This window comes from Lepisosteus oculatus, chromosome 17 (genome assembly GCF_040954835.1).
Source record: "Lepisosteus oculatus isolate fLepOcu1 chromosome 17, fLepOcu1.hap2, whole genome shotgun sequence".
In the NCBI taxonomy this organism is placed as follows: domain Eukaryota; kingdom Metazoa; phylum Chordata; class Actinopteri; order Semionotiformes; family Lepisosteidae; genus Lepisosteus; species Lepisosteus oculatus.
This window is the reverse complement of record NC_090712.1, coordinates 8,323,014-8,336,527: the sequence shown is the minus strand read 5'-3', so window position 1 is coordinate 8,336,527 and position 13,514 is coordinate 8,323,014. Positions and strand designations below refer to the sequence as shown.

The window sequence follows — 13,514 nt, the reverse complement described above, 5'->3', positions numbered from 1 at the left end:
ACAACATGTTTTAAATAGGTGTGTTCTAAAAATTAGCCAATAGCACACATGAGTGTTTAAGTGACCCAGAAGATGAAAACTGTCCTATATATAATTTCACATTTTGCTATGAATACTACAAAAACTGTGTTTATGCTAAAGAGTGCCTGGAAAAAGCACAAGACTGATCTCAGGTCTCAAAACTGTCCCTGTCAATGTTTGTTTGGAGAGGCCTGATGAAAATATGTTAAGAATACAAAGAGCACCACAAAGGCACTGCAGTCTTCCAGCTCATAAATCCACTGCAGTATCTCTCCTGTTTGCTAGGCTATTTTGCAATGATCTGGGTGTCTTCATACCATCAGACACTATTCAGCTACATCATTAGGTAGAACCTGAACCCACTAAGTAAAATATGTGAGAGTTTAGTAAACTCTTTGTGCTAAGAACATGCTGTGGGGGGGAGTTGGGGTTACACACTATGATTATATTCATGTAACACTATATTATTTTTCAGAACCACAGCACAGCTGATTTGTATCTAACCCTGCTCTTAGAGATTCTTGATAAACCAAAGAAGAAGAGCTTTGAGGATTGCCGACAACCTTGCTCATTTATTTTATTACAAACCTCATATTACAAAAGAATTAGAATGGGAGCCCATAATGGAGACAGAATTAGATTGAAAGTCGGTAATAGAAATAGCACCTTGAGAACTTAAAAAATGTATTTAATGTGAAAAGTCTTTAACTTTGCAGCATATTAAAGCAAACCTTAAAGGAGACAGCTTACACATCAATGCAGATATACAAAAGAAGAACACTAAGACTGAATATTTTTTGTAAGAATAAGAATGATCTTCAACATAGAAATGACCATTTTACATTTCAGGGAAAGTATTTTGCAATGTGGCTTGTCTTAAGACATAGATTTAACTTAATGTGTAAAGAACGAAGCCCAAAAGAATCAATTAAATAGAAAGTACAGATAACCAAGTATGGATAGAGGTACTGTATGCTAAGAATATCAAGAAAAAATAAATTTGGTAGAAGACAAAATGTACTATACATATAAGTGTATAAGACTAATTGTAAGACTAATGCATCAATGCAATGTATATTATAAATATATATAAATTTGGCAGACTGCTATAAAGTATGTAGGTTGACTCATGTATCATACATGCCCAGTCTTTCCTTTCCTTCCCCTCTTTGGAATCAATAGCAGATTTGCTTAAAGTATAATACAGTTTACTGATTCTTCGTGTGACTTTCGGCTTAACTGGTTAATCAGTTAAATCAATGAGCCAGATGAAGTACAATGTTCTAAAAACGAATGGATGGAAATGGTTGCTGTATTCTAAATACAGTAGCTGTAACATGTACTGAAGCTCCATTTGGGGAAAAAAATCTTGGATATTCTTAAAATCTTGTAGAACGTGATGTTTCACACATTTCCATTGAAATAGTCTATGGCCTGAGATAATTTAGTGTGACGTTTGATCTTTTTGAAAGCATGCATTATGACAAGAGCTGCATAGATTTATATGCCTACAAACTAGTCACATCAACATTTGTGGACCTATGGGCAAGTCATTTTGAAGGTCTATGAACTAGGCCTGTCAAAACTGTTCTGATTTTTAGAAACAATCAGGGAAAAGATGAAAGGTTTCAGAGTTCACCAGTGCAACCTACTGTACCTATTATTTTGCTATCAGGATGAACATTCAAAGTGCAACAAGCAAGAACAAATCCTGTTCAGAAAATCATTATTCCCACATGAATATCCTGATTTAGTTAGTAAGTGCTATAAAACATTGGAAAGGCTTTGCATTTATTCTTTAATAAAGCAGTACAAATGTTAGCAGTCTAAAAAAATGACAGATACAAGGCCAGTAGTAAGAATTTAAATTGGATATGCAATTTTTGCCTGAACATCTCATGTCTACTTGCAAGTGATTGTTGTAATTGTGAAGTGGCATAATCTTACCCACAGACAATTTAAGCATGGCTGTTACATAGTAATAAATTAAAAACCCTGTTCTATAAGATGTTTTGGTATACAACTAAGGCCTTTACTTATTGTTGTGTTGTGGTTAGATCGCTTTATTCTTTGTTTAATTTGCTGCTGCTAATTTTAGAGATGTGCATTTGCTGCTGCTAAATGTAAAGATTTGTAATTGTAAATACATGTAACAATGCAAATATACTACAGAATGCAATGTTTTTTCAAACATTACAATAATATTTTTCACAGAATCAATCAGATTACAATTTGTTTTAATGTAAATATTCAGAATACAAAAATGTAAAGGTTTTTATATATGTATTGTTTTTGCATATCTTTACACTGTACAACTGAATGTTATTCACCAGTATAACTTTTTAAACACTTTCTAATTATTATTGCTGCATTTAGTATTTATGGCATTTTAAGTTAGGCCTTTTTAAAAATTGAGAAATTCGTGTTATCCTTTAGTAAACTTAGATCACGGAAAATGTCGTTTTAGTTTCTTCTCTTCCGTGCTACTGTCACTGCACTACTAATCTTGTTTCTAGTTTATCGGTAGAATCAGAGAACCATCTTGGGTACTTTTCTACTAAGAAATCTGCGATAAGCCCTTGACTGTACAAGCTACACGATCCCTCTCATTTTGCCTGTTGTTTACCAGCACAGATAAGGATAAGGCAGTTAAATATGTCTTTTGAGAAAAGAAGACCAAATGTTTGCATTGCAATAAGAAAATGCTCTTTTTTTAGTTCTGTACATGAGGGCTTTACTTACGCTCATCTGTGTTACCACTTACTTTACAAAACACAAGGGATGGTTTCATTATAATCGACAACTATGCTAAGTCAATACAACACCCATAAGTAATTTAAAAGGCTTTACAGTCTAAAGGGAAAACATATAATTATACATATAATTATTATAATTATATGAAGGTGGAATGAGATTTCATTTATCTGAGACATTTGTGACATAGATATCTTAAATGCTGATCTTAAAAGTAGTCTTAATGTTAGTACTAGCATGTCATTTAACTGCCTATTCTGCATGATATGCACATGTACAGTACAGTCAACGTTGTTTTAAAGGCTTTACTACCATTTTGTTACAATTCCTAACTGATATTAGAACTACAATTTAATCATGAAATTGCTTAAATCATGTCTGTCCATATTTGATAAACATTTTGTAACATAATACCATATGAATGGTGAGTGAAGTGATGGCCAGTCCACGTGTTTACTGTTTCATCTGGTAGTTAACAGCTCTCAAGCAACCAGCTGATTCTTGCAGGGCACCTGGGTATCAGCTTCAACAAAATGTCTGGATACCTTGTTCCACACTTCCAAAACCCTCTGGGTAACAAAGTGCCTTCTGTTCTCAGGCTAAATGTACTTCCATGTTAAATTAAGTTCTGAATTTGTCTCCTTTGATTTATGTTTCAATGTAAGCTGTTTCGCTGTTCATTGTGAAGGAGTCAGATCTGTCAAGGCTTTTGGGGTATTAAAATGTATAATCACAAAAAGTTTTGTTTTTTATATTTAGAGTCACCATGTGATTTTTGTGTCACTTTTCACAGCAGATTCTTCATCTACTTATTTTATGGAGGAATATTTTTAACTTTGAGTGTTATATTTGGAAAGCCATGAATGTGTTTGCACAGTTATGCAAATGAAGTGAAGCTATAGACATTTCTTTTTCTTTTCTAGGTTCCTCTTTGCAACATTGGTTTTGCTTTGACTGCATTATCCAGGATTTATGCACTAGAGCAGATTCGCGTTACATGTGGGCACTTTCAGATGCCCCTGTTGACTTTTCAAGCACTCTGCTTTGTGTGACCTTTCTCAGAATTCCAATGAGACATGTTGGATTGCACACCTACTGTATGGCATGAACTGCTGCAGTTGTCAGGTTCTCTTAGTACAGCCTCGTAAGCACATTAAACCCCACTGCTGTTTGAATTGAAGCTCGCTTCAAGATACTTTCCAACTACCAAGGTTTGCCAGAGGATTTAATATCTCAAAGAATATATATAGTATAAGAGTTTACAAAATATGTATAGTACCATAGTTCACTATCCTCTAGAAAAATAGGATACTGCTATCTTATAAGAAAGCTGCCAAGCTACAGTATATAGTATATACAGAGATAAATAATTTCACAGTTAATTATAACATTTAACCCAAAGGGCTGTTTTAATTTGTTTGTGTAATAAATTAAGATTCATGTCTTGTAAGACCCTGGGTTTTTTAAAATCTCTTATCTTCAAAACCAATTAAAGTGAATTGTTCTTGCCTATCTTTTTATATTAGGCATATTCTTTTACATTCCCTACACAATTCTAATTGGAAAATAGTGACACATAATTGTAGCAAATATCAAAACCTCCTTCCATTTCACTCCTCACTGTCTGTCCCTCCATCACCCATTACCCAGGCTCCTGTCTTGTGTTGTTAAGTCAGTTCTGCCCCTTGAGACTGCCAGCTGTACTGAATATGGCCCTCTGAGCCAAGCTAATTCATACTGTATCTTTGTCTTCATAACAAGGAAATTATTGATAATTTTACCATTTTTAAATAAGAAAAGAACAAAAAAATTACTTGTGTGACAGAAAACATATGTTCTGCTTATTTTTGTTCTTCGGGGTGGCACGTGTTTTACACATTTTTAACAAGATGGAAACACTTATTACTGAAAGCAATGCACATGTGACCCCTTAGATAATTGTCATGTACTTGCCCAGAGTTTGTTCTGACACAAGCAGATGCATCACCAAGAGACATGCTGTGCATGTATGTTTTGTTGCTGAAAGGTCACATTAGCTGTAGTTCACGTTTAATTTAAGCAAGGTCTGACTTGAAATGTCGTACTGAGTGGTGTATTATGCAATAGTTAAAAGGACAAAGGCGACAGATAAAATCAACAAGCCGTAGACCAAACAGTTGACACAAAATACTCAACACAGCTGCATAAGAACTGTGCATGATCTGAAAGTCAAGAGTAATGTGTGAACATACTTTGTAATACTCATATAATGAGCCAGCGTGCAACCAGTTTCTGACCTACTGTGAGTTTCAAGACTTGATTCTAAATGAAGTCCAAGACTAAATAGTATTTAAAATGAACTTTAAATAGAATAATACTGTTCTCAATTTGGCATTCTCTCTATGACGTTTGCCTGCCTTGATAGAACCAATTTACTGCTATTTATTATATGTATGTTTTTATATATAATTGCATATGGACAGAAACACAGTATACAGCTTGTGTAATGTATGATCTAAACTCATGTAAAAAAAGAGCAGTTGCTCTGTTCTGCTAAACAGATACATTATATTTCCTTTTGCAAATCAGAGTTGCAATCTACTAATTTTTGCTTATTTCTCAGTGGATCATGAGACTGTGTCTCAAAGCCATCCACAGATTATTATATAGACTCTTTCAATTAAAAAACATATAAAGATCCACTGGAAGGTATTCGATTTCTTATGGATGGTCATTTCTAATTTATCATTGGTATAGTCTGGTTTTAATCCTTATAGATACTGTATGTGGTTACTGTGCACCCAGAAAGTGACATGTCAGTACCTTATTAGTAATTATATTTGTTTGTCAATTTTAATATCTTTGCAAAGTTAGAAAAAGAAAAAATGTATAAATATATCATGATCACTAATGTAACATCACAAAAAAGTTTGAACAATAATTTTAACATTAGGTACTTATCAATTAACTAATGAAATATGAGGTACATGCAGGTTTCTGTCTATGCCTTCACATTGTTTTTGAGCTTTTAATCCATTAAATATATGAACACTGCATAATACATTTAATTTATTTAGATATTTTTATATATTGTGCATGTTCCGTTCTAATAGAAAACCTGCAAGGACGGAAAACTAACATTGTCTTGTGTTCCTAACTGTCCTGCTACCACAATTCAATCAGGTTCTTTATTAACTGTAGCTCAATAAAACTAAGGATGAGCTCGAAGCAATTTTACTAACACTTAACTGAAAATAAATTGAACATATCCTGTGAACCTTAAAACAAATATTTAATGTAGTGCACATATCTATTAATGCTACAAATGTGTTAAGGAGTGCTTTACAGAAATTATTTCTTTAATGAAATACACAATCAAACAATTAACCCACAAAACATCTACCAATGTTAGATTTGACTGTCACTGAGATTGCCAGTGATAGCTTATGCTCCTTATCTTGTACAGTAGGCCGTTCTACAATTGCATTGTGTGCCAGAGTAAAATGTTTTATAACTGTGGTCATATTGAGCTTCACTAGGTGGATAAGTGCTTTTTATTTTTTCATATTGCTCAAAAGGTTTAAGTTTGTTTTTTTTTCACCAAGGATGTAGGTACATATGCTACAGTAGGTAATATGAGAAGCAGTAAAGAAACTTAAAAGCAAGGAAGAAAGTACATCTGATTCATGCTATGCAGTACAATTTGGAGTAAATATATACTGTACTATAAATACAAACAACAAAAACACCCAACAAACGTGTTGTAACAATAAAATACTATATTTTACAAATAATAACTGGTGTCCACATAGAAAATAAAATACGTCATTAATTTTATAGACCAACAGAAAGGATTTCTTTAATAACAAAGCAGCATTTGTGTAGATATGTTCAAATATTTAAGCTGTTTATATCAAATACAGTACAAAATACTTCTGTTTATTTCTCAAGAAAAGAAGACAGCTATGGATAATTACAGAAAAAAGTGTGGAAGTTTTTGGAAAGGTTAAGATGTCATGGGTATTTCATCTCAAAATGATAACTCACTTAATTGTTCTTTCCAGTTAGAAATATAGGAACAACGCTGAAATTACTCATTCTCTTCCCCTTGATTAGCTGACCATATACAGCACAGTTTCTATGGGAACCACTGTTGGGAGGTGGAAACTATTAGCATCAGGGAGACTTACCCTGTGGTCTTTTTCAAGACGCTGCTTGTGCTGAAGGTTGCGTCTTCTCCTAGTCTTTGGAATGGCATTATGATAAAAATGGAAAAGTCCTTGTCCAAAAGAAAGCTGTGAAGAAAGGATAATAGGAGTTGTTTTTCTAATTACAACTATGTTAACTGCCCTTCTGTCAATAGCTCTCCCGCTCTCTATACTCTGAAGCATGTTTTAATTATACTACAAACGTATCCAAAGAAATCACCTTAGAATGGCTTAGGCACTCTATCAGGCTTTATATGTACAGGTAAGCAATAAAAATTAGACTCATGATAAAGCCGATATCAATTGTTAGGAAATTTGACAGTACCTGTACAATTCCGTTTAATTTTAAAACAGTGACATTTTTCTATAATTTAATTTAAAAATTAAAACCCACTGTAGCCAATAGCTTACTATATGTACAGTAAGACTCAAGCCATTTGTTACTCGATATACAATACAGAACAAACACATGGCCATTTCATATGCATTAACTTGTAAAAGAGCAGTGATCAAATCTTCACTCAATTAGGTTTCATTGGAATCAGTACTGAAGATACAGGAAGTGCATCAAATTGACATTAAAAGGGAAAGACATTTCTGATGTCTACATTCAGATTTAATTTGACATGTCTTCTCAAACAGAAGCCTAAACATTGCATCCCCCATTATTCTGTAATTTATTGTAATAATTACTCTTCAGATTTTTCATACAAATTGCTAGGTATACAGTCCAAAACCACATACCATTCATCATCTGGAAGCACAGCAACCTATTCCACACATTAACGCCTCTAGGTTTTGTCTCTGAAATTCAAATTATTTCACTTCTGTGCTTTGACACTGGTAATGGAAAACCCCTGGATCATAACATTAGGAGCATCTTCTTGTTCTTTTTGGGAAGTTTATTTTATTTAGATGGTTTTGAAGAAGGTAAAGCTCTGAGTCATGAACTCTGTCAGCAGTATCAGAGCAAGACTCTATTGCCAGATTTCATTTTAGGGCAGGCTTGGGACCGGCAAACAAAGACAGCCAAGCAAATCAAATAAAATTGTCCATCATGTCACCCCATTCCCTAAGCATTATCCTTCTTTAAAATTAAAATACATATATTTGATTATCAGGTTCCAGTAATTAACAAAAGTTACTGTATTTTTTCCTACATACATTTTGTTTATCTTTTAATAGACATTTTGAACTGAGGTATTCTGCATGGTGTTTCACTTATTTTTATATCAGCCTGAAGTGGATTCATCAATTTAAAGCAGCAAACTGACAGTTTGCAAGAAGAGACAGCAGTTATATTTAATGCCATTTCTATTAGTTTGTTGCTTAAACAAGTAAACCATGTCATGCATGGACAAACTATTTCAAAGTATTCACTTCTTTCATGTTATGTCATTGAAAGAAACCATCGTTCACAAAGTAATATACATTCCACTTTTTCATCAAGAAAAAAAAAGCTTAAAGAATATTAATTTCCAACCTTCATGACTCATTAATTGATATGTTTTTCATATATCTTGATGTTTAAAACATGAATTCCCAAGCATCCAAAGTCCAACACTGCTCGATTTATTTTTAGATAGGTGCCTGTTAGAATGCAACAGCTCTTAAAGCATTTTTAAGACCTATAGAACATGTACAGGAAATATTTTGCTATCCTGTACAGTTCTATCAACCAGATGATTGTAAGATGTTTCAGAAAACACATTAAAACCAATATAAATGTACTAAAAGTGTTGAAAAAAGCTTTTTTATCATTTAATGCAATATCTGGACACTATGAAAATGTAAACATGAGTATCTTAAATTTAGGTGGACTTTACTGTTTTTTCAGGTGGGTAGCTGCGTCAGCACACACCTGAAGAAGGCTCCACGGCTGAAATGTTGTGTTTTTCTCTCTTCTTTTTTCAGCATGGAATAAACCTATTACTTGTTCCTTTGCAGTTTTTTTGCTGTTTTCTTTCATTTCTGTATGACTACAAATCTACCATTTGATGCTACTTGTTTCTATACTTGTATATGCTGTGTTTGAGATCATAGTGTTACAAAAAACACAACCTAATTCTAAAACCAAAACTGTATTATGGTTTTGAAAAAGAACCTGGTAAGAAATGATGCTTGGTATTCATGTCTCTCACATTTTTAAATACCATCCAAGTAATATCCGAGAAGATCATGATCAAATACCTGTTTGGACTGAACTGTTTATTAACCTGCCTAAAGTAGCTTATTCAAAGGGAATGCTAAAAATAAGGTAATTTTGTGGAAAAACCACAACAGAAGAGAATATCCTTTATTATAATGCACCACAGCTATCAATGACAATAAATTAGTTCATGAAGTCTTTTATGTTATAAAAATACATACTTTTCTTGATTTCCTTGCTATCTAGGTTGTATTATGTGGTACATGCTGTACTCAGAAAGTATGTTGTCCATGCCTTAAATTCTTGAAGGTATCCAGGTTAATGGAAAGTTCATAACTTCCTTTTTGAAAGACTAATTAGTTTTATCATTATTTTTTGCAATTGATAGCTTTTACTCCATGTTCTACTTTGAACATGGTATACAACTGTACATTATGCAATTTACTCTGTTTAATAATTTATAACTATTTCAATAAGAAAAGAAAATCATCTGAGATAGTACTTTGGTTACTTTGGTCCATCAACCTCATTATAGACTCAAGTATCGCATGCATGAGATAAACTGTATTAGATTATTATTCATTAGCCTGGCTATTATAATATCATCGGTTATTTTCATTTGGATCTATCCAACATTCTCTTCCTTCCCCATGCATTACTGAATTCCTAACTGTTCTTCATATTGTCAAATTAATTCTAATCCTAGAAGATGTAATAATAGTAATAATAATCGGTTTTGTATATTTGTAATTTAATGATAAATTTGTCGTAATCCTATCAGATTCTAATGTAGTCCCAGAGGGTGCCTTGAGTTTTCAATTATCTTATTGGATTCCAAAAAGTCCCACAGGATCCCTTAAAAACCTATTACACAAGAGACTCCGGCTCTCGTCGTCGGAACTAACAATAGGGAAATGCAATTCTTTTATTGGGTTTTTAACTGATGATTTTAATGGGTCATATAATAAATCACAAGGTGAATTGCCTTTATTTGCGTATGTGCAGATTGTAAAACAATGATAGGCATATCCCTAAAAAAGCGGATCAGCATATTCTAAACATATATTGTATACAACTCATTTATGTAATATTCATAGAAAAAACATATTCCTTTTGAATAAGATTGTAGGCTTATTTTAAATCTGAGAAAACTTTGTCTTTACGACTCGGCTTTGCTGTATAAACTTACATTAACCATTAACGTTTCTCAACTGCACATCAAACATTAGACGACGCCACATAGAATAGGTTAACCTAGGCTCGTCTCTTAACCTACAGTATGTTTTAAATCCGCTAGTATTTACGTTTTGCAATTGGGGATAAACATAAAAAAATATCCCTACACGGACTCAAAGTACTGTTTTATGGCTAAAATATATTTAGATTGTACACAGTCCTATTTATCAGCTCACTGCAGTTCAGTTTAGTTGTATTTAATCCAATAAATAGTGACATTTGCTGTGAAATGTGCAATTGGAACATGCTTAATAATTTAAAGGATATTTAAAGCATCATCATACCAACGCCACACGTACAGTGTATTGTATTTAATTACTGAAACATTTTCCCTTTCTGCCGGGGAAGCGCAGTTCAATGTGTTATACCCAACAGAATTCTTCCAGCATGCTGAAAGTATGCAGACGTACACAATATACAGTATCTGTGTAGGAGCCACTTGAGATATACAATTGAAGTTGAACTACAGTACAAGGGGATTGGGGTTTTAACATTCAATTGTTTCCTAAAATAAGAAAAACACAAAAATAAAGTAGAAACTTTTACTGTAGATGTTGGACGTCTGCATTGTAAAGACTAAGTAATGTCTGCTCGCAGTTGTATTTTGAGAATTTCTCTTACCTTTCGAACATTGTTAAAGCCGTGATCCGCCGCAACTTGACTGGCTACATCATGATCTCCTTCATGTAACTCTACCAAAAACTGATTGGTATAGACAGGCTTCTCTGTAGCTCCCTTTGCAACAATAATTGCATTAAGCAAAACCAAAACGACTGTAGTCCCATCTCGATTTAATCCAAGCATCATTTCTCGAGTGTGAATGTAGTGATGGAATTGAATTCTGCAAACGGGATGCTTTGCTTGCTATTGACTTGAATCAGCGTCTCTCGGGATGCATCTCGCTGCACAAGAAACAGCTGAAGTTGGATTGTCCGCCAGTGAAATGTTGATTATATGTAGGACCGTGTGCTTGTGTTTTGCACCAAATCTGCATTTTCAGCTTCCATTTCATCTATAATTCATCAGCACGTTCGTGAAGGGTTTCACTGAATGACGTTCTGCAGAATTTTGCCCAATAAGCTTGAGCGGGTGGGGCTGTTTAGTCCCCTAGCTCAAACGAAGCCTTCACTTGCAGATACCGCGTTGCGTCCTGTTTCAGCACCCTGGAGAATTCCTCCATTTCCTACAGAATACTGGTGGACTGCCCTGACTAAAAATACGGAGGAAACCCTAAATTAAATAGCGGTTACATAATTTTGTCTGGTTAGTAACAGAAACAGATGACTATAGTATATAATCTGTTGGTGGTTCCCCCTTCTCCCGCTAGAGATTTTTTTCTATAGAGGTTTACAGTATAAGCATGTTTGTATTAAAATGGGTCATTGGTTCTGCAGCGTTATCGGCATCTGTAAATATACTGTATACAGTAGACGGCATTGTTTCTTTGAGTTATCAACAGTTTTTTTTAAACATTTCAAGTTTGTTACTCTTAATTTCTAAGTGATTTAAAATGCACTATTTATTAAAGAAATCGAGACTACTTGATTATTGATAATAATAATATTAAAAATGGATCGTTTCAACATCAGTTTAGAGAGTCTTTACTATTATTATTATATGTTTATCCAAGACAATTAAAATACATCAAATGCTATTGTAAATTTGTGCATCCGTGTTGTCTTTATTCAGTTTCCCTCACAATAATCAAAGGTTGACTAACTTTATTAATATGTTTGAGCGGGAAAGGCGTCAATGTGCAATATAAGCTACAAAGGAATTAAAGTTACTTTCATAATGATGTATTTTGTTTTGCTTTGGCAATTTATGTATGCAATAAAATTAACAGAAAATATATCTTCATGGAAAAAGTAGTTATGTTTTGTTTTATTTACAGTCAAAACATTTAAACTTGTAAATGGATTTGTTAATGGTGATGAAAGTAAATTAAAAAACTATATTTAACACATTGAATTGGTAAACTGCAGATTGAATCACCAGCCAAATGTTTTAATGTTATTTTCCATTTCAATTAAATAGGATATCTTTGGTGCTTGAGGGTTACAGTCTCTCCGGGTCTCCATTTTCTCTAGACTCTGACTTAACTATTTGGGCCATTGAAGTGTAAAGCGTTTTTCCTTATGTCAGACTTCTTGAAACTTTGTGGACTGGTGTTCTTCAGGCCTGATCAGCCTAGACCTTGTGCCTTCAGCTACAACTGTCACTCCTCAGATGGCAACCTGCAGTAACTATTCCAGTTAAACTACTCCACAGCACAATCGTGCCAGCTGAACAAATGCATTCCAGCTCTTTATGTACACTGAATGTGTACTTATATTTTTCCTTTGTTTTCCTTTGTTTATTAACTCCTGCTTTAAGGATAATAAAAAAATAAAAGTGTTTTTTCCAGTTTCTGACCTAATCTTTTTTAGTTTGCTCTAATTATAAAATAATATGAGACATTTGAAGGTAGACACGTTATGCTTTGTACAGTATGTACAGTACAATACATTGCATATATTATTCCTTTTTGCAACCATATCATTCATATATTTTATACATTGTACTTTTTTTAAAATACAAGCTTTCCTATTCATCTGGATATCCTTACAATCTTAGGTTTGTGGCTATTTGGTTATTAATCCAGGTGTCCTTATTTACCCATTTTTATATAGAGACGGCAGAGTGCCTTTGTGATGAAGAGGAATTTATTTTGTCACAAATCTACTGCTCTTTCAATCATTTACTTGTTCATGGCACAAAGCTTAAAGCAGATGAAAGCAGTTACTCTTCAAAGACTTCTGCAGTATTGGAATAGCTGAAGATGTCTTAACTATTGCTTCAAATACATGGCAAAAGATTGTTTGTCATTTCACATTTGATCTATTCATGAAAATAAAAGATAACATGCAGTATAAATCTGAACATCTATTATACTCTCACGGGTGTAATCTGTTTTGTGAAATCTCTTTCTGTTGCTTTTTCACCGGAGATGAAAATTATTGAGATGGGTGATAACATATCACAGTACATTTCTTCTCCCTGTTGTTTTTCAGAAATGTGATTATTACAACCGCTGACAGAAAAGATACATCTATCAGCCATCAGAGAGTATGAGAGGAATGAGAGACTTATAATGTATCTTCCAAAACAAGGGAAGTCTAAGTATA

At 33.5% G+C, this 13,514-nt stretch overlaps 1 protein-coding gene across 1 annotated transcript in view; it reads right to left on the bottom strand.

Moving 5' to 3' along the window:
* Positions 1-11,434, bottom strand: part of pcsk2 (proprotein convertase subtilisin/kexin type 2) — a 46,681-nt gene extending 35,247 nt beyond the window's left edge. Inside the window, exons 1-2 of the mRNA XM_006638585.3 lie at positions 10,969-11,434; positions 6,945-7,049 (exon numbers count right to left, since the gene is read on the bottom strand). Coding sequence (XP_006638648.1) covers positions 6,945-7,049; positions 10,969-11,154 — 291 coding nt within the window. The 5' untranslated portion in view covers positions 11,155-11,434. The remainder of the gene's footprint in view (positions 1-6,944; positions 7,050-10,968) is intronic.
* Between the last annotated feature and the right edge of the window lie 2,080 nt (positions 11,435-13,514).